At 46.9% G+C, this 21,960-nt stretch overlaps 1 protein-coding gene across 3 annotated transcripts in view; it reads left to right on the plus strand.

Annotated features, from left to right (window-relative positions):
• Positions 1-21,960, plus strand: part of LOC129842185 (formin-2-like) — a 448,967-nt gene that overhangs the window by 370,801 nt on the left and 56,206 nt on the right. For 2 of the 3 annotated variants that reach the window (XM_055910615.1, XM_055910616.1), the window contains 4 exons: positions 10,186-10,247; positions 17,951-18,042; positions 18,623-18,752; positions 20,609-20,755. In XM_055910615.1, coding sequence (XP_055766590.1) covers positions 10,186-10,247; positions 17,951-18,042; positions 18,623-18,752; positions 20,609-20,755 — 431 coding nt within the window. Of the gene's footprint in view, positions 1-10,185; positions 10,248-17,950; positions 18,043-18,271; positions 18,560-18,622; positions 18,753-20,608; positions 20,756-21,960 lie in introns of those variants that run through there. The other variant, XM_055910617.1, reaches the window with a different exon arrangement.

The following is a 21,960-nucleotide window of genomic DNA, read 5'->3' on the forward strand; positions in this document are numbered from 1 at the left end:
TTGAGTCAGTCTCAGAACAGAGATATTCTAGTGGTGGTTAGAACAGAGATATTCTAGTGGTGGTTACTAGTCCAACGCTCTAACCATCTAGCTACCTGCCGTATCCTTTTCGTACATGTTCTTTTGTTTAATTCTAGGTTGTTTGTTTGACATTATAGACCATTTCAAAGTAACAATATCACGTCCGTTTGTTTTTTGATGTGTATTTTTCAGACGGTTGTGTAATGCCAGATCTTAATGATTTCTCTGTGGTGCCGGTTCTTTGATGCCAAGTTGCTTTCAAACATCGACCTCCTCTATAACGCCTTACTGACTCATTGAGTTAGATCTCTCCCAGTTTATAGCGCCTGAACGGCAGCTCGGCAGGTTACGGACGGGGATTTGCCATCACACCTCCATAGGTACAGTTTATAGCCCCTGAACGGCAGCTCGGCAGGTTACGGACGGGGATTTGCCATCTCACCTCCATAGGTACAGTTTATAGCGCCTGAACGGCAGCTCGGCAGGTTACGGACGGGGATTTGCCATCACACCTCCATAGGTACAGTTTATAGCGCCTGAACGGCAGCTCGGCAGGTTACGGACGGGGATTTGCCATCTCACCTCCATAGGTACAGTTTATAGCGCCTGAACGGCAGGTTACGGACGGGGATTTGCCATCACACCTCCATAGGTACAGTTTATAGCGCCTGAACGGCAGCTCGGCAGGTTACGGACGGGGATTTGCCATCTCACCTCCATAGGTACAGTTTATAGCGCCTGAACGGCAGCTCAGCAGGTTACGGACGGGGATTTGCCATCTCACCTCCATAGGTACAGTTTATAGCGCCTGAACGGCAGCTCGGCAGGTTACGGACGGGGATTTGCCATCACACCTCCATAGGTACAAGATCGAACTCCTGTCTATTGTTGAAAAATGATTTTCTCTGGAACCACACCGTCTTCCCATTTTGTTGTTCAAAATCATTTGTTTTATTTAGCTTAGCCTATTATAATCTTTTGTCTTCAGCACCAAAACGAACAGACAGATGGACGGCCAACAGACTGTCAGTGTGTGGTTAGGAAGGAATTTCAATGCATTTATTTAACTTTATATTTAGAAAGGAAATAATCACAATAATCCCTCTGAGCCACGTCTCCAGGAACCAGACGTACAGAACGTAGTGTCTGAGACGTACAGAACGTACAGAACGTAGAAACACATTGAATAGATTGAAATGCACTACAGAATAATCCCTCTGAGCCACATCTCCAGGAACCAGAACGTAGAAACACATTGAATAGATTGAAATGCACTAGAGAATAATCCCTCTGAGCCACGTCTCCAGGAACCAGAACGTAGAAACACATTGATTAGATTGAAATGCACTAGAGAATAATCGCTCTGAGCCACATCTCCAGGAACCAGAACGTAGAAACACATTGATTAGATTGAAAAGCACTACAGAATAATCGCTCTGAGCCACATCTCCAGGAACCAGAACGTAGAAACACATTGATTAGATTGAAATGCACTACAAATTATTTTGGCACCAGCATAAAATATACAGCAACATTCCTCCCAATAAGCCCTGATTGTTAAGCAGAGCTAAATAAACAGCAGGAATCTCCACTCCACCTCCCACCCTCCTCCTCTCCACCCTCCTCTCCACCCTCTCCACCCCCCACCCTCCTCTCCACCCTCTCCTCCTCTCCACCCTCTCCTCCTCTCCACCTCCCATCCTCCTCTCCACCCCCCCATCCTCCTCTCCACCCCCCCAAAGTAGTGCACTACTTTTGACCGGGGCTCTGGTTGAGTGTAGTGCACTACTTTTGACCGGGGCTCTGGTTGAGTGTAGTGCACTACTTTTGACCGGGGCTCTGGTTGAGTTTAGTGCACCAAATGGGGAATATGTTGCCATTTTGTGAAGCAGCCAATCTGTCCTGTGTTGACTTCCTGTCCCTTAACGTCTGGCCGTTTAATTCAAACAGGCACCGTGTAGTAGCAAGCAGGCGAGGCGTTCTCTATCGTTTTACTACTGGATACACTTCCTGTCCCTTAACGTCTGGCCGTTTAATTCAAACAGGCACCGTGTAGTAGCAAGCAGGCGAGGCGTTCTCTATCGTTTTACTACTGGATACACTTCCTGTCCCTTAACGTCTGGCCGTTTAATTCAAACAGGCACCGTGTAGTAGCAAGCAGGCGAGGCGTTCTCTATCGTTTTACTACTGAATATACTCACTGTGCCTAAACGCTTCAATGTAATACTATATCTGAGGATTAAACATTCAACCACTTCACCTCTGTTTGTGTTCAAACATTTACTTTCTAAAGGATTACAGTTTGAGGCGCCAGATCCGTTCTAGCCCAGACTAAAAGTCGACGTGAGGAATTTAAACAGTCTTTTATCTGACAGATTTGAGGTCGTGTTTCTTTCATCATGCCGTTTTCGTGGAGAGTTGCGCCGCTGATTATATGTTGGTAGACAAATATTCCCCCTCTAGACCGACACACGTTGAGCTAGCCAGGAGAGCATGGAGCGAGGTGAGCTAGCAAGGGTAGTGTCCTCTCTCTCTCTCTCTCTCTCTCTCTGTCTCTCTCTCTCGGTCTCTCCATGGCTTCGTGTTACCAAAGGCTGTGTCAATCCACAGGTGCTCTGATAAAGCTAACAACAAAGGAATGACCGACAAGAGGCTGCAACAAGTCACAGTGGACTTAAACTGCTGTTTGTTTGGAGTAGTGTTGAATCACAGGACTGTTCAGAGAGGGCTGAGGATAGGTCTACTAGAGACTGACTAGAGACTACTGCTGCTCAGAGAGGGCTGAGGATAGGTCTAGTAGAGACTGACTAGAGACTACTGCTGCTCAGAGAGGGCTGAGGATAGGTCTAGTAGACACTGACTACTGCTGCTCAGAGGGCTGAGGATAGGTCTAATAGACACTGACTAGAGACTACTGCTGCTCAGAGAGGGCTGAGGATAGGTCTAGTAGACACTGACTAGAGACTACTGCTGCTCAGAGGGCTGAGGATAGGTCTAGTAGACACTGAGCAGAGACTACTGCTGTTCATAGAGGGCTGAGGATATGTCTAGTAGACACTGACTAGAGACTACTGCTGCTCAGAGAGGGCTGAGGATAGGTCTAGTAGACACTGACTAGAGACTACTGCTGCTCAGAGAGAGCTGATAGGTCTAATAGACACTGACAAGAGACTACTGCTGCTCAGAGAGGGCTGAGGATATGTCTAGTAGACACTGACTAGAGACTACTACTGCTCAGAGGGCTGAGGATAGGTCTAGTAGACGCTGACTAGAGACTACTGCTGCTCAGAGGGCTGAGGATAGGTCTAATAGACACTGACCAGACTACTGCTGCTCAGAGGGCTGAGGATAGGTCTACTAGAGACTACTGCTGCTCAGAGGGCTGAGAATAGGTCTACTAGAGACTACTGCTGCTCAGAGAGGGCTGAGGATAGGTCTACTAGACACTGACTAGACTACTGCTGCTCAGAGAGGGCTGAGGATAGGTCTAATAGACACTGACTAGAGACTACTGCTTCTCAGAGAGGGCTGAGGATAGGTCTACTAGACACTGACTAGAGACTACTGCTGCTCAGAGAGGGCTGAGGATAGGTCTAATAGACACTGACTAGAGACTACTGCTGCTCAGAGAGGGCTGAGGATAGGTCTACTAGACACTGACTAGAGACTACTGCTGCTCAGAGAGGGCTGAGGATAGGTCTACTAGAGACTACTGCTGCTCAGAGAGGGCTGAGGATAGGTCTAGTAGACACTGACTAGAGACTACTGCTGCTCAGAGGGCTGAGGATAGGTCTAGTAGACACTGACTAGAGACTACTGCTGCTCAGAGAGGGCTGAGGATAGGTCTAGTAGACACTGACTAGAGACTATTGCTGCTCAGAGGGCTGAGGATAGGTCTACTAGACACTGACTAGAGACTACTGCTGCTCAGAGAGGGCTGAGGATAAGTCTAGTAGACACTGACTAGAGACTACTGCTGTTCAGAGAGGGCTGAGGATAGGTCTGCTAGAGACTACTGCTGCTCAGAGGGCTGAGGATAGGTCTAGTAGACGCTGACTAGAGACTACTGCTGCTCAGAGAGGGCTGAGGATAGGTCTAGTAGACACTGACTAGAGACTACTGCTGCTCAGAGAGGGCTGAGGATAGGTCTAGTAGACACTGACTAGAGACTACTGCTGCTCAGAGGGCTGAGGATAGGTCTACTAGACACTGACCATTGACTACTGCTTCTCAGAGAGGGCTGAGGATAGGTCTAGTAGACACTGACTAGAGACTACTGCTGCTCAGAGAGGGCTGAGGATAGGTCTAGTAGACACTGACTAGAGACTACTGCTGCTCAGAGGGCTGAGGATAGGTCTACTAGACACTGACCAGAGACTACTGCTGCTCAGAGAGGGCTGAGGATAGGTCTAGTAGACACTGACAAGAGACTACTGCTGTTCAGAGAGGGCTGAGGATAGGTCTAGTAGAGACTACTGCTGCTCAGAGAGGGCTGAGGATAGGTCTAGTAGAGACTACTGCTGCTCAGAGAGGGCTGAGGATAGGTCTAGTAGACACTGACTAGAGACTACTGCTGCTCAGAGAGGGCTGAGGATAGGTCTAGTAGACACTGACTAGAGACTACTGCTGCTCAGAGGGCTGAGGATAGGTCTAGTAGACACTGACTAGAGACTACTGCTGCTCAGAGGGCTGAGGATAGGACTACTAGACACTGACCAGAGACTACTGCTGCTCAGAGAGGGCTGAGGATAGGTCTAGTAGACACTGACTAGAGACTACTGCTGCTCAGAGAGGGCTGAGGATATGTCTAGTAGACACTGACTAGAGACTACTGCTGCTCAGAGAGGGCTGAGGATAGGTCTAATAGACACTGACTAAAGACTACTGCTTCTCAGAGAGGGCTGAGGATAGGTCTAGTAGACACTGACTAGACTACTGCTGCTCAGAGAGGGCTGAGGATAGGTCTACTAGACACTGACTAGACTACTGCTGCTCAGAGAGGGCTGAGGATAGGTCTAATAGACACTGACTAGAGACTACTGCTTCTCAGAGAGGGCTGAGGATAGGTCTAGTAGACACTGACTAGAGACTGCTGCTGCTCAGAGGGCTGAGGATAGGTCTAGTAGACACTGACTAGAGACTACTGCTGCTCAGAGGGCTGAGGATAGGTCTACTAGAGACTACTGCTGCTCAGAGAGGGCTGAGGATATGTCTAGTAGACACTGACTAGAGACTACTGCTGCTCAGAGGGCTGAGGATAGGTCTACTAGACACTGACCAGAGACTACTGCTGCTCAGAGAGGGCTGAGGATAGGTCTAGTAGACACTGACTAGAGACTACTGCTGTTCAGAGAGGGCTGAGGATAGGTCTAGTAGAGACTACTGCTGCTCAGAGAGGGCTGAGGATAGGTCTAGTAGAGACTACTGCTGCTCAGAGAGGGCTGAGGATAGGTCTAGTAGAGACTACTGCTGCTCAGAGAGGGCTGAGGATAGGTCTAGTAGAGACTACTGCTGCTCAGAGAGGGCTGAGGATAGGTCTAGTAGAGACTACTGCTGCTCAGAGAGGGCTGAGGATAGGTCTAGTAGACACTGACTAGAGACTACTGCTGCTCAGAGAGGGCTGAGGATAGGTCTAGTAGACACTGACTAGAGACTACTGCTGCTCAGAGAGGGCTGAGGATAGGTCTAGTAGAGACTACTGCTGCTCAGAGAGGGCTGAGGATAGGTCTAGTAAACACTGACTAGAGACTACTGCTGCTCAGAGAGGGCTGAGGATAGGTCTACTAGACACTGACTAGAGACTACTGCTGCTCAGAGAGGGCTGAGGATAGGTCTAGTAAACACTGACTAGAGACTACTGCTGCTCAGAGGGCTGAGGATAGGTCTAGTAGAGACTACTGCTGCTCAGAGAGGGCTGAGGATAGGTCTACTAGAGACTACTGCTGCTCAGAGAGGGCTGAGGATAGGTCTACTAGAGACTACTGCTGTTCAGAGAGGGCTGAGGATAGGTCTAGTAGAGACTACTGCTGCTCAGAGAGGGCTGAGGATAGGTCTAGTAAACACTGACTAGAGACTACTGCTGCTCAGAGGGCTGAGGATAGGTCTAGTAGAGACTACTGCTGCTCAGAGAGGGCTGAGGATAGGTCTACTAGAGACAACTGCTGTTCAGAGAGGGCTGAGGATAGGTCTAGTAGAGACTACTGCTGCTCAGAGAGGGCTGAGGATAGGTCTAGTAGAGACTACTGCTGCTCAGAGAGGGCTGAGGATAGGTCTACTAGAGACTACTGCTGTTCAGAGAGGGCTGAGGATAGGTCTAGTAGAGACTACTGCTGCTCAGAGGGCTGAGGATAGGTCTACTAGACACTGACTAGAGACTACTGCTGCTCAGAGGGCTGAGGATAGGTCTAGTAGACACTGACTGGAGACTACTGCTGCTCAGAGGGCTGAGGATAGGTCTACTAGAGACTGACTAGAGACTACTGCTGCTCAGAGAGGGCTGAGGATAGGTCTAGTAGACACTGACTAGAGACTACTACTGCTCAGAGGGCTGAGGATAGGTCTACTAGACACTGACTAGAGACTACTGCTGCTCAGAGAGGGCTGAGGATAGGTCTAGTAGACACTGACTAGAGTCTACTGCTGCTCAGAGAGGGCTGAGGATAGGTCTACTAGAGACTACTGCTGCTCAGAGAGGGCTGAGGATAGGTCTACTAGACACTGACTAGAGACTACTACTGCTCAGAGGGCTGAGGATAGGTCTAGTAGACGCTGACTAGAGACTACTGCTGCTCAGAGAGGGCTGAGGATAGGTCTACTAGACACTGACTAGAGACTACTGCTGCTCAGAGAGGGCTGAGGATAGGTCTAGTAGAGACTACTGCTGCTCAGAGAGGGCTGAGGATAGGTCTACTAGACACTGACTAGAGACTACTGCTGCTCAGAGGGCTGAGGATAGGTCTACTAGAGACTACTGCTGCTCAGAGGGGGCTGAGGATAGGTCTAGTAGAGACTACTGCTGCTCAGAGAGGGCTGAGGATAGGTCTAGTAGACACTGACTGGACAATTAACAGCTTTTTATTAATAAAACTATTTTGTCTACATTTTAAATGTTTTATTTCACCTGTATTTAACCAGGTATGCCAGTTGAGAACACGTTCTCATCTACATAGATCTAATGAAGAGGATATTATGTACCTTGTTTGAGTTTTATTATCGTTGGTGGTCGGAGACACTTACAGTATATATTAAGATAATAGATTTTCCTTCAAAAGGTTGTCTGGAAAATTGGCTTGATAATTTCCCCTCCTTAAAAAGGCGGTTGAGCTGAATTGGTGTCAGAGGTGCTAGTTAGCCGAGCAGACAGCCAGTCTCTCCTTGACAGCCAGTCCCGATGTGGAGGAGGGATTTTTGCCATGCAGCCAAATGTAGTTAATTGCCCCCCCCCCCCCCCCCACCCTCATCACACCCCCATTAAGCTTCTTAGTGGTGTCAGGCTTGGGGGGGGGGGGGGGCTGGGGACCTTTTAGACGCTTGTGGGTGGGACTGAACTCTGTGGGAATTGGGGAAAACGAAAGAAATGCCCAAATCTGCTCTAAAGCTGTGAAGCTTTGCACCACGGTGGATTTGACCCCGTTTCAAGGTTGTGGAGTTGGGATTAATTCAGCTGTTTTATTATGAGCAGAGCCGTGCTCCCCTGTGTCCAGGCCGTGTCAGGAATGACCTTATTTGGTGTCGGTGTTACCGACTTCCCCCCCCCCCCCTCCTCTCTCTCCAAGTTCTCACAGCTCTCAGGGTGTCAGCTCCCAGCCTGCACCTGATCTCGCTGCTCTGGCGTCTTCTTGGCGTCTTGCGTCACTGCGCCTCGGTCTCGCAGAGATATGCAGGAACGTTTAAGTCTTGTTGGCTCCAACACTTGTTTTGACCCCATCTCTCCTGTCAGACGAGGGCTGTAGTAAGGTCAAAGTGTCCCCCCCTCCCTCATTACCAGCCCCCACCAGCCTCCAGTCTGTAACCTTATGACCAGTGGGCAGAGGGTGAATGGGCAAGACAAAGATTTAAGTGCCTTTGAACGGGGTATGGTTTTAGTTTCCAGACGCATCGGTTTGAGTGTGGCAAGAACTGCAACTCTGCTGGGTTTTTCACGCTCAACAATTTCCCCCGTGTGTATCAAGAATGGTCCACCACCCAAAAGACATCCAGCCAACTTGACACAACTGTGGGAAGCATTGGAGTCAACATGGTCCAGCATCCCCTGTGGAACGCTTTCGACACCTTGTAGAGTCCATGACCCGATGAATGGAGGTGGTTCTGATGGGGGTGCAACTCAATATTAGGAAACTGTTCCTCAGGATGTGTACGCTCAGTGTAGATGTCTATGGTCATAACCAATGATGTTTATAAACACACATACATACATACATACATGCATGCATACATATCTCTCACACACACACAGTTGAAGTCGGAAGTTTACATTCACATTAGCCAAATACATTTAAACTCAGTTTTTCACAATTCCTGACATTTAATCCTAGTAAAGATTCCCTGTCTTAGGTCAGTTAGGATCACCACTTTATTTTAAGAATGTGAAATGTCAGAATAATAGATAATAATAATAAATATTTCAGCTTTTATTTCTTTCATCACATTCCCAGTGGTTCAGGAGTTTATATACACTCAATTAGTATTTGGTAGCATTGCCTTTAAATTGTTTGACTTGGGTCAAATGTTTCAGGCAGCCTTCCACAATAAGTTGGGTGAATTTTGGCCCATTCCTCCTGACAGAGCTGGTCAGGTTTGTAGGCCTCCTTGCTCGCACACGCTTCTTCAGTTCTGCCCACAAATGTTCTATAGGCTTGAGGTCAGGGATTTGTGATGGCCACTCCAATACCTTGATTTTGTTGTCCTTAAGCCATTTTGCCACAACTTTGGAAGTATGCTTGGGGTCATTGACCATTTGGAAGACCCATTTGCGACCAAGCTTTAACTTCCTGACTGATGTCTTGAGATGTTGCTTCAATATGTCCACATAATTTTCCTCCCTCATGATGCCATCTATTTTGTGAAGTGTACCAGTCCCTCCTGCAGCAAAGCACCCCCACAACATGATGCTGCCACCCCCGTGCTTCACGGTTGGGATGGTGTTCTTCAGCTTCCAAGCGTCCCCCTTTTTACGCAAAACATAACGATGGTCATTATGGCCAAACAGTTCTATTTTTGTTTCATTAGACCAGAGGACATTTCTCCAAAAGGTATGATCTTTGTCCCCATGTGCAAAGCATAGTCTGGCTTTTTTTATGGCAGTTTTAGAGCAGTGTCTTCTTCCCTGCTGAGCGGCCTTTCAGGTTATGTCGATATAGGACTCCTTTTACTGTGGATATAGATACTTTTGTACCTGTTTCCTCCAGCATCTTCACAAGGTCCATTGCTGTTGTTCTGGGATTGATATGCACTTTTCGCACCAATTTAGGTTCATCTCTAGGAGACAGAACGTGTCTCCTTCCTGAGCGGTATGACGGCTGTGTGGTTCCATTGTGTTTATACTTGCGTACCATTGCTTGTACAGATGAACATGGTACCTTTTGGCGTTTGGAAATTGCTCCCAAGGATGAACCAGACTTGTGGACGTCTGTAATTTGACTAATTTATTTAGATTTTCCCATGATGTCATGCGAAGAGGCACTGAGTTTTAAGGTATGCCTTGAAATACATCCACAGGTACACCTCCAATTTACTCAAATTATGTCAATTAGCCTATCAGAAGCTTCTAAAGCCATGACATCATTTTTCTGGAATTTTCCAAGACAATTGTTGGAAAAATGACTTGTCATGCACAAAGTAGATGTCCTAACCGACTTGCCAGAACTAGAGTTTGTTAACAAGAAATGTGTGGAATGGTTGAAAAGCGAGTTTTAATGACTCCAACCTAAGTTCATATAAACTTCCGCCTTCAACTGTGTATCTATATTAACCACTCACTGTCTTCTGTCCCTTCCAGCCATTCTTGATAACCACTATCTGTCTTCTGTCTCTTCCAGCCATCCTTGATAACCACTATCTGTCTTCTGTGCCTTCCAGCCATTCTCGATATCCATAATCTGTCTTCTCTCTTCTGTCCCTTTCAGCCATCCTCAATAACCACTAACTGTGTTTTGTCTCTTCCAGCCATCCTGAACCTGGACAATACTGTGGTGGACCTGGAGACTCTACAAGCCCTCTATGAAAACGTAAGGCTCTGATCTCTCATCCCTAAAGTCCAAAGGAAGGTGTGTCTTTGGGCCAGGATACAAACACATGAAAATACATGAGCATCACACTGTGTTGGCTAATCTGTGTTGGTTTGAATCCTGGCCCTTAGGCTTACTGTTGGTTGTCAATGTAATGTATTCAGGCTATGATGGACTCCCCTTAGTTCTGACCACTGTACCTGGCATGTCACTATAGACCTCAATCACCAACAGTTGTTCAGTAAGGAACAGAGGACGTTTTGTGAAGGCCTTGTAAGAAATCATTTATTTACAATATCACTTTGTTCAGGGCCTTGTTAGAGCAATGGGTTCTGGTTGCTTCAGGGCTTGTTAGAGCAATGGGTTCTGGTTGCTTCAGGGCCTTGTTAGAGCAATAGGTTCTGGTTGCTTCAGGGCTTGTTAGAGCAATAGGTTCTGGTTGCTTCAGGGCTTGTTAGAGCAATGGGTTCTGGTTGCTTCGGGCCTTGTTAGAGCAATGGGTTCTGGTTGCTTCAGGGCCTTGTTAGCGCAATGGGATCTGGTTGCTTCGGGCCTTGTTAGAGCAATGGGTTCTGGTTGCTTCGGGCCTTGTTAGAGCAATGGGTTCTGGTTGCTTCAGGGCTTGTTAGAGCAATGGGTTCTGGTTGCTTCAGGGCTTGTTAGAGAAATTGGTTCTGGTTGCATCAGGCCTTGTTAGAGCAATGGGTTCTGGTTGCTTCGGGCCTTGTTAGAGCAATGGGATCTGGTTGCTTCAGGGGCTTGTTAGAGCAATGGGTTCTGGTTGCTTCAGGGCCTTGTTAGAGCAATGGGTTCTGGTTGCTTCAGGGCTTGTTAGAGCAATGGGTTCTGGTTGCTTCAGGGCCTTGTTAGAGCAATGGGTTCTGGTTGCTTCAGGGCTTGTTAGAGCAATGGGTTCTGGTTGCTTCGGGCCTTGTTAGAGCAATGGGATCTGGTTGCTTCAGGGCTTGTTAGAGCAATGGGTTCTGGTTGCTTCAGGACTTGTTAGAGCAATGGGTTCTGGTTGCTTCAGGGCCTTGTTAGAGCAATGGGTTCTGGTTGCTTCGGGCCTTGTTAGAGCAATGGGATCTGGTTGCTTCAGGGCTTGTTGTAGCAATGGGTTCTGGTTGCTTCAGGGCTTGTTAGAGCAATGGGTTCTGGTTGCTTCAGGGCTTGTTAGAGCAATGGGATCTGGTTGCTTCAGGGCCTTGTTAGAGCAATGGGTTCTGGTTGCTTCAGGGCCTTGTTAGAGCAATGGGTTCTGGTTGCTTCAGGGCCTTGTTAGAGCAATGGGTTCTGGTTGCTTCAGGGCCTTGTTAGAGCAATGGGTTCTGGTTGCTTCAGGGCCTTGTTAGAGCAATGGGTTCTGGTTGCTTCAGGGCCTTGTTAGAGCAATGGGTTCTGGTTGCTTCGGGCCTAGTTAGGTTGTAGAACTGTGTGGGGAGCAGAGCGGGGTTGTAGAACTGTGTGGGGAGAGAGGGATAAAGGCCTTGAATGTTTTCATTTGTTATTTTGGTTCTGTGATGTAGCTTAATGGATCTGTGTTTCCGTTCTGGCTGAAAGGGTATGTCCTGCCAGACTCTTCAAGGCCCGTCATTAACAGCCAGCTGTAGACCGCTTCCCAAATGGCTCCCTATTCCCTGTGTAGTGCACTACTTTAGACCAGAGCCCTATGGCTCCCTATTCCCTATGTAGTGCACTACTTTAGACCAGAGCCCTATGGCACCCTATTCCCTATATAGTGCACTACTTTAGACCAGAGCCCTATGGCTCCCTATATAGTGCACTACTTTAGACCAGAGCCCTATGGCTCCCTATATAGTGTACTACTTTAGACCAGAACCCTATGGCTCCCTATATAGTGCACTACTTTAGACCAGAGCCCTATGGCACCCTATTCCCTGTGTAGTGCACTACTTTAGACCAGAGCCCTATGGCTCCCTATATAGTGTACTACTTTAGACCAGAGCCCTATGGCTCCCTATATAGTGCACTACTTTAGACCAGAGCCCTATGGCACCCTATTCCCTATGTAGTGCACTACTTTAGACCAGAGCCCTATGGCTCCCTATTCCCTATTATAGTGCACTACTTTAGACCAGAGCCCTATGGCACCCTATTCCCTATACAGTGCACTACTTTTGACCAGAGCCCTATGGAACCCTACTCCCTATACAGTGCACTACTTTAGACCAGAGCCCTATGGAACCCTATTCCCTATATAGTGCACTACTTTAGACCAGAGCCCTATGGCTCCCTATTCCCTACATAGTGCACTACTTTAGACCAGAGCCCTATGGCACCCTATTTCCTTTATAGTGAACTACTTTTCATGTCTACGACTCTGGGCTCTGGTCAAAAGTAGTTCACTATATAGGGAATTTGGTGCCATAGGGCTCTGGTCTAAATTAGTTCACTATATGGGGAATATGGTTCTATAGGGCTCTGGTCTAAAGTAGTTCACTATATAGGGAATATGGTGCCATAGGGCTCTGGTCTAAAGTAGTGCACTGTATTGGGAGTAGGGTTCCATAGGGCTCTGGTCTAAAGTAGTTCACTATATAGGGAATATGGTGCCATAGGGCTCTGGTCTAAAGTAGTGCACTATATAGGGAATAGGGTGCCATAGGGCTCTGGTCTAAAGTAGTGCACTGTATAGGGAGTAGGGTTCCATAGGGCTCTGGTCTAAAGTAGTTCACTATATAGGGAATATGGTGCCATAGGGCTTTGGTCAAAAGTAGTTCACTATATGGGGAATATGGTGCGATAGGGCTTTGGTCAAAAGTAGTTCACTATATGGGGAATATGGTGCGATAGGGCTTTGGTCAAAAGTAGTTCACTATATGGGGAATATGGTGCGATAGGGCTTTGGTCAAAAGTAGTTCACTATATGGGGAATATGGTGCGATAGGGCTTTGGTCAAAAGTAGTTCACTATATGGGGAATATGGTGCGATAGGGCTTTGGTCAAAAGTAGTTCACTATATGGGGAATATGGTGCGATAGGGCTTTGGTCAAAAGTAGTTCACTATATGGGGAATATGGTGCCGTTTGAGAGGAAACCATAATGGTGTTCACTCACTCCATTTATTTTTAACCTTTATTTAACTAGGCAAGTCAGTTAAGAACAAATTCCTTATTTACAATGACGGCCTACCCCGCCCAAACCCGGACGACGCTGGGCCAATTGTGTGCCGCCCTATGGGACTCCCAATCACGGCCGGATGTGATGCAGCCTGGATTCGAACCAGGGTGTCTGTAGTGACGCCTCTTGCACTGAGATTGCATGGTCTTAGACCACTGCCCCACTCGGGAGCCCTTCATGCCTCCATGTCGTTGTTATTTCCTTCTCGCTGATTGGTGTGGTTCCTTCCTCTTTGATCCTCCATCTTAATGGACGCATTAGAAATGGTTAAAGATGGCGTCTGTCTGGACATCTGGCTGTGTCGTAATTCTGATGTGGAAGTGAAGTGTTTACCAAGGTGTTAACTGTGTGGATGGTTCAGAACTGCTGCCATGTTTATATCGGGATATCCAGGAACGTTTTGGAGAGACTCACTGTTTATATCAGGATATCCAGGAACGTTTTGGAGAGACTCACTGTTTATATCAGGATATCCCAGGAACGTTTTGGAGAGACTCACTGTTTATATCGGGATATCCAGGAACGTTTTGGAAAGACTCACTGTTTATATCGGGATATCCAGGAACGTTTTGGAGAGACCCACTGTTTATATCGGGATATCCAGGAACGTTTTGGAAAGACTCACTGTTTACATCGGGATATCCAGGAACGTTTTGGAGAGACTCACTGTTTATATCGGGATATCCAGGAACGTTTTGGAGAGACTCACTGTTTATATCGGGATATCCCAGGAACGTTTTGGAGAGATTCACTGTTTATATCGGGATATCCAGGAACGTTTTGGAGAGACTCACTGTTTATATCGGGATATCCAGGAACGTTTTGGAGAGACTCACTGTTTATATCGGGATATCCAGGAACGTTTTGGAGAGACTCACTGTTTATATCGGGATATCCAGGAACGTTTTGGAGAGACTCACTGTTTATATCGGGATATCCCAGGAACGTTTTGGAGAGACTCACTGTTTATATCGGGATATCCCAGGAACGTTTTGGAGAGACTCACTGTTTATCGGGATATCCAGGAACGTTTTGGAGAGACTCACTGTTTATATCGGGATATCCCAGGAACGTTTTGGAGAGACTCACTGTTTATATCGGGATATCCAGGAACGTTTTGGAGAGACTCACTGTTTATATCGGGATATCCAGGAACGTTTTGGAGAGACTCACTGTTTATATCGGGATATCCAGGAACGTTTTGGAGAGACTCACTGTTTATATCGGGATATCCAGGAACGTTTTGGAGAGACTCACTGTTTATATCGGGATATCCAGGAACGTTTTGGAGAGACTCACTGTTTATATCGGGATATCCAGGAACGTTTTGGAGAGACTCACTGTTTATATCGGGATATCCAGGAACGTTTTGGAGAGACTCACTGTTTATATCGGGATATCCAGGAACGTTTTGGAGAGACTCACTGTTTATATCGGGATATCCAGGAACGTTTTGGAGAGACTCACTGTTTATATCGGGATATCCCAGGAACGTTTTGGAGAGACTCACTGTTTATATCGGGATATCCAGGAACGTTTTGGAGAGACTCACTGTTTATATCGGGATATCCCGGAACGTTTTGGAGAGACTCACTGTTTATATCGGGATATCCAGGAACGTTTTGGAGAGACTCACTGTTTATATCGGGATATCCAGGAACGTTTGGAGAGACTCGCTGTTTATATCGGGATATCCAGGAACGTTTTGGAGAGACTCGCTGTTTATATCGGGATATCCAGGAACGTTTTGGAGAGACTCGCTGTTTATATCGGGATATCCAGGAACGTTTTGGAGAGACTCGCTGTTTATATCGGGATATCCAGGAACGTTTTGGAGAGACTCGCTGTTTATATCGGGATATCCAGGAACGTTTTGGAGAGACTCGCTGTTTATATCGGGATATCCAGGAACGTTTTGGAGAGACTCGCTGTTTATATCGGGATATCCAGGAACGTTTTGGAGAGACCCGCTGTTTATATCGGGATATCCAGGAACGTTTTGGAGAGACTCGCTGTTTATATCGGGATATCCAGGAACGTTTTGGAGAGACTCGCTGTTTATATCGGGATATCCAGGAACGTTTTGGAGAGACTCACTGTTTATATCGGGATATCCAGGAACGTTTTGGAGAGACTCACTGTTTACATCGGGATATCCAGGAACGTTTTGGAGAGACTCACTGTTTATATCGGGATATCCAGGAACGTTTTGGAGAGACTCGCTGTTTATATCGGGATATCCAGGAACGTTTTGGAGAGACTCGCTGTTTATATAGTGATATCCAGGAACGTTTTGGAGAGACTCACTGTTTATATCGGGATATCCAGGAACGTTTTGGAGAGACTCACTCACCAGCTTTGTGTCGTTATTCAATGAACATTACCCTATAAATGTAATCTGGCACCGATGGACAATGATAACCAACCTTGAGTTGATTTGTTGATGTTGAATAGGCTGATGCTTGTATGCAGGTTGACATTTATTGGCATGAATCTTGCCCTGGAGGCAGAACTGAGCGATGGGGCAGCTGCAAAGTCAAAATTGGCTACAGTACATGGTAAAAAAAACATGAATGTTTGGCTTAGGCATTAGGGTTAGCAGTGTGTATAAGTTTAAAATCTGATTTTATGACTGCCAGCTAGTGACCACTCTGCAGAGCTGCCTCCAAGGCAAGACTCAGGACAATAAATGTCATCCTGCTGCTTGAATACTCCACGTTCTGATGCATGTACAGTGAGTTGGTCTTTTTAGAATAAGTTCCCGGCGCAAATATTACTGATCATTTTAAACACACGCTGTGCAATTTCAGATGGTTTAATTTGGTTAACTTGAGTGTCAGTCAGCAGGGCACTGCAGTCCCAGGAGCCCCGGTAAAAATGGGTCCTTTTGACATTGTTTCACGTCCCCAAATGTTGAGTAATTTAGAGGTTATCACATGATCTGTTGTCACAGCAGCACAGTATGTGGGTGGCAGGTAGCCCAGCGGTTAAGAGCAGTTGGGACAGTAACCGAAAGGTTGCTGGGTTGAATCTCCAAGCCGACCAGGTGAACAATCTGTCTGCCCTTGAGCAAGGCACTTTACCCTAATTGCTTTTGTAAGTGACTCTGAATCAGAGCGTCTGCTAAATGACTCTAACTGTAAGTGACTCTGAATCAGAGCGTCTGCTAAATGACTCACTAACGATAAGTGACTCTGAATCAGAGTCTGCTAAATGACTCACTAAGTGACTCTGAATCAGAGCGTCTGCTAAATGACTCACTAACTGTAAGTGACTCTGAATCAGAGCGTCTGCTAAATAACTCACTAACTATAAGTGACTCTGGATCAGAGAGTCTGCTGAATGACTCACTAACTGTAAGTGACTCTGAATCAGTCTGCTAAATGACTCACTAAGTGACTGAGTCAGTCTGCTAAATGACTCACTAAGTGACTCTGAATCAGAGAGTCTGTTAAATGACTCACTAAATGTACGTGACTCTGAATCAGAGAGTATGTTAAATGACTCACTAACTATAAGTGACTCTGGATCAGAGAGTCTGCTGAATGACTCACTAACTCTAAGTGACTCTGAATCAGAGAGTCTGTTAAATGACTCACATGTAAGTGGAGGAAATGTTTTACTGTGTGGCTTTTGTCTGTGGTTTGGTTTTCCTCAAGGCACCAAGAGATGTTTTTCTTAGTTTTCCATGTAAACAAGGGTCTGATTCCATGTGCCAGAATAACATACTACTATTAAACTACTGTAGTACAGTAGTAGTAGTGGTGAAATACTACTGAAATACTATTACTGTACTACATGAATACTGCTGAAGTACTACAGTACAGTAGTAGTATTTCAAAAGTAGTAGTTCACCACTACTACTGTAGTAGTACTGCTATGAATGCTGAACACAGTTGTCATATGTGGTCTATGATGTCTTAAATCTCTGAAACTGGAAACACATATCTCCCTCACTAGCTTTAAGCACCAGCTGTCAGAGCAGCTCACAGATTACTGCACCTGTACATAGCCCATCTATAATTTAGCCCAAACAACTACCTCTTCCCCTACTGTATTTATTTATTTATTTTGCTCCTTTGCACCCCATTATTTCTATCTCTACTTTGCACATTCTTCCACTGCAAATCAACCATTCCAGTGTTTTACTTGCTATATTGTATTTAATTCGCCACCATGGCCTTTTTTTTGCCTTCACCTCCCTTATCTCACCTCGTTTGCTCACATTGTATATAGACTTATTTTTCACTGTATTATTGACTGTATGTTTGTTTTATTCCATGTGTAACTCTGTGTTGTTGTATGTGTCGCACTGCTTTGCTTTATCTTGGCCAGGTCCCAATTTGTAAATGAGAACTTGTTCTCAACTGGCCTACCTGGTTATATAAAGATGATATTAAAAAATATATAAAAATGTCAGTGCTCTGAATTGTTGTAAATTAGAGAACATGTGATGAGCTCACGTTTGAATCTCTAAATTGAGAGCGTTGTCAAACTAATCCGTATGTATGTGGTCTGTCGGGTCTAAGTGGATCACGTTGTCCTGTTGTCTGTCTTTTCAGAGAGCACAACAGGATGAGATGGAGAAGATCGATAAGCACATCAAGTCATCGAAAGACAAGGACAACGTCAAACCTCTGGACAAACCTGAACAGTAGGTGTTCTGGACAATCACTCCATTATTTTAACAACCAGTCATGTTCGTAAAGTAGGAAGTGACTTAAATCGTCCTTCTATCTCATCCGTTCTATTCCAGGTTCCTGTTACATCATGAAGTGGTAGCCTCAATCCCATCCTCCGATCTCTTGTCTTCTCTATTCCAGGTTCATCATGAAGTGGTATCCTCCAACCCGTCCTTCGATCTCTTGTCTCCTCTATTCCAGGTTCCTGTTCCAGTTACATCATGAAGTGATATCCTCAAACCCATCCTCCGATCTCTCGTCTCCTCTATTCCAGGTTCCTGTTCCAGTTACATCATGAAGTGGTATCCTCAATCCCATCCTCCGATCTCTCGTCTCCTCTATTCCAGGTTCCAGTTGCATCATGAAGTGGTATCCTCAATCCCGTCCTTCGATCTCTTGTCTCCTCTATTCCAGGTTCCTGTTACATCATGAAAGGGTAGCCTCCAACCCGTCCTTCGATCTCTTGTCTCTATTCCAGGTTCCTGTTCCAGGTACATCATGAAGTGGTATCCTCAAACCCGTCCTTCGATCTCTCTGTCTCCTCTATTCCAGGTTCCTGTTCCAGTTACATCAGATCCCCAACTTCTCAGGCCGGGTGTTCTGTATCCTGTTTCAGTCCACCTTCTCTGAATGGATCTCCTCTATCCTCCGCAAACTGGACATCCTGCAGAGAGTGTGTACGGTGAGTCTGTGTGTGATTATTATTATCTGACCCTGCCCTAGGACCATGCCTCAGGACTACCTGACATGATGACTCCTTGTTGTCCCCAGTCCACCTGGCCGTGCTGCTGCTCCAGTTTGAACTGTTCTGCCTGCGGCTATGGAACCCTGACCTGTTCACTTTGATTATTATTATTTGACCCTGCTGGTCATTTATGAACATTTGAACATCTTGGCCATGTTCTGTTATAATCTCCACCCGGCACAGCCAGAAGAGGACTGGCCACCCCTCATAGCCTGGTTCCTCTCTAGGTTTCTTCCTAGGTTCTGGCCTTTCTAGGGAGTTTTTCCAAGCCACCGTGCTTCTACACCTGCATTGCTTGCTGTTTGGGGTTTTAGGCTGGGTTTCTGTACAGCACTTTGAGACAGCAGCTGATGTAAGAAGGGCTTTATAAATAAATTTGATTGTGACCTATTTGGTATGTGTGTGCGTATACACCTGTTTGTGTGTCTCACCTCAGTAGAAATCAGAGGAGGTCTGCTAAGGTTTTGTCCTCTGGACAGTTTTACCAGACACTTTCATATTACTGAGTAAATACCGTCTCAATCCTTCCTCTGTGGAAGTGGTTTTAAACAGGAGCATCAGCATAGATGGATATTAACTATCATATTACTGAGACCGTCTCAATCCTTCCTCTGTGGAAGTGGTTTTAAACAGGACCATCTCAATCCTTCCTCTGTGGAAGTGGTTTTAAACTGGACCGTCTCCATCCTTCCTCTGTGGAAGTGGTTTTCAACAGGACCGTCTCAATCCTTCCTCTGTGGAAGTGGTTTTAAACTGGACCGTCTCCATCCTTCCTCTGTGGAAGTGGTTTTCAACAGGACCGTCTTAATCCTTCCTCTGTGGAAGTGGTTTTAAACTGGACCGTCTCAATCCTTCCTCTGTGGAAGTGGTTTTCAACAGGACCGTCTCAATCCTTCCTCTTTGGAAGTGGTTTTAAACTGGACCGTCTCATTCCTTCCTCTGTGGAAGTGGTTTTCAACAGGACCGTCTCAATCCTTCCTCTGTGGAAGTGGTTTTCAACTGGACCGTCTCAACCCTTCCTCTGTGGAAGTGGTTTTAAACAGGACCGTCTCAAACCTTCCTCTGTGGAAGTGGTTTTAAACAGGACCGTCTCAATCCTTCCTCTGTGGAAGTGGTTTTAAACAGGACCGTTTCCATCCTTCCTCTGTGGAAGTGGTTTTAAACAGGACCGTCTCAAGCCAACCCTCTGTGGAAGTGGTTTTAAACAGGACCGTCTCAAGCCTTCCTCTGTGGAAGTGGTTTTAAACAGGACCGTCTCAAGCCTTCCTCTGTGGAAGTGGTTTTAAACTGGACCGTCTCAACCCTTCCTCTGTGGAAGTGGTTTTAAACAGGAGCATCAGCATAGATGGATATTAACAGCCCTTTTGGATGAAGTGTGTTCAGAAAACAGTTTTCATGTTGAAGACGGGTGAATGTGAATGATTGATCCTATTAATCTCCTCAGCCTCATACACACTGACTGTCCCTCTCTCTCTCTCCTCTCTGTCTCGATCTCGTCTGTCTCCCCCCTCTCTCTCTGTCCCTGTCTCAATCTCTCCTGTCCCCCCCCCACCCCTCTGTCTCGATCTCTCCTCTGTCTCAATCTCTCCTGTCCCCCCCCTCTGTCTCAATCTCTCCTGTCTGTCTCAATCTCTCCTGTCTGTCTCCCCTCTCTCTCTGTCCCTGTCTCAATCTCTCCTGTCCCCCCCCCCTCTGTCTCGATCTCGTCTGTCTCCCCCCTCTCTCTCTGTCCCTGTCTCAATCTCTCCTGTCTGTCCCTTTGTCTCCCTGTGCCTGCCCATCTCCTCCTCCAGACCTTGCAGAGTGGCCAGTGTGTGATGCAGGTGCTGGGTCTGGTCCTGGCCTTTGGTAACTTCATGAATGGTGGCAACCGAACCAGAGGACAGGCTGACGGCTTTAACCTGGATATCCTGCCCAAGCTGAAGGATGTGAAGAGCAGCGTGAGTGTCACTACTAAGGATCTAGGACCTACACCCTATTCCCTATGGCTGGAAGAGGCACTACTAGGGCACTAGGACCTGCACCCTATTCCCTATGGTTGGAAGAGGCACTACTAGGGCACTAGGACCTGCACCCTATTCCCTATGGTTGGAAGAGGCACTACTAGGGCACTAGGACCTGCACCCTATTCCCTATGGTTGGAAGAGGCACTACTAGGGCACTAGGACCTGCACCCTATTCCCTATGGCTGGATGAGGCACTACTAGGGCACTAGGACCTGCACCCTATTCCCTATGGTTGGAAGAGGCACTACTAGGGCACTAGGACCTGCACCCTATTCCCTATGGTTGGAAGAGGCACTACTAGGGCACTAGGACCTGCACCCTATTCCCTATGGCTGGATGAGGCACTGCTAGGGCACTAGGACCTGCACCCTATTCCCTATGGTTGGAAGAGGCACTACTAGGGCACTAGGACCTGCACCCTATTCCCTATGGTTGGAAGAGGCACTACTAGGGCACTAGGACCTGCACCCTATTCCCTATGGTTGGAAGAGGCACTACTAGGGCACTAGGACCTGCACCCTATTCCCTATGGTTGGAAGAGGCACTACTAGGGCACTAGAACCTGCACCCTATTCCCTATGGTTGGAAGAGGCACTACTAGGGCACTAGGACCTGCACCCTATTCCCTATGGTTGGATGAGGCACTACTAGGGCACTAGAACCTGCACCCTATTCCCTATGGTTGGAAGAGGCATTACTAGGGCACTAGGACCTGCACCCTATTCCCTATGGTTGGAAGAGGCACTACTAGGGCACTAGGACCTGCACCCTATTCCCTATGGCTGGAAGAGGCACTACTAGGGCACTAGGACCTGCACCCTATTCCCTATGGTTGGAAGAGGCATTACTAGGGCACTAGGACCTGCACCCTATTCCCTATGGTTGGATGAGGCACTACTAGGGCACTAGGACCTGCACCCTATTCCCTATGGTTGGAAGAGGCACTACTAGGGCACTAGGACCTGCACCCTATTCCCTATGGTTGGATGAGGCACTACTAGGGCACTAGGACCTGCACCCTATTCCCTATGGTTGGAAGAGGCACTACTAGGGCACTAGGACCTGCACCCTATTCCCTATGGTTGGAAGAGGCACTACTAGGGCACTAGGACCTGCACCCTATTCCCTATGGTTGGAAG

The sequence above is a fragment of the Salvelinus fontinalis genome, unplaced genomic scaffold (assembly GCF_029448725.1).
Source record: "Salvelinus fontinalis isolate EN_2023a unplaced genomic scaffold, ASM2944872v1 scaffold_0022, whole genome shotgun sequence".
Lineage (NCBI taxonomy): Eukaryota > Metazoa > Chordata > Actinopteri > Salmoniformes > Salmonidae > Salvelinus > Salvelinus fontinalis.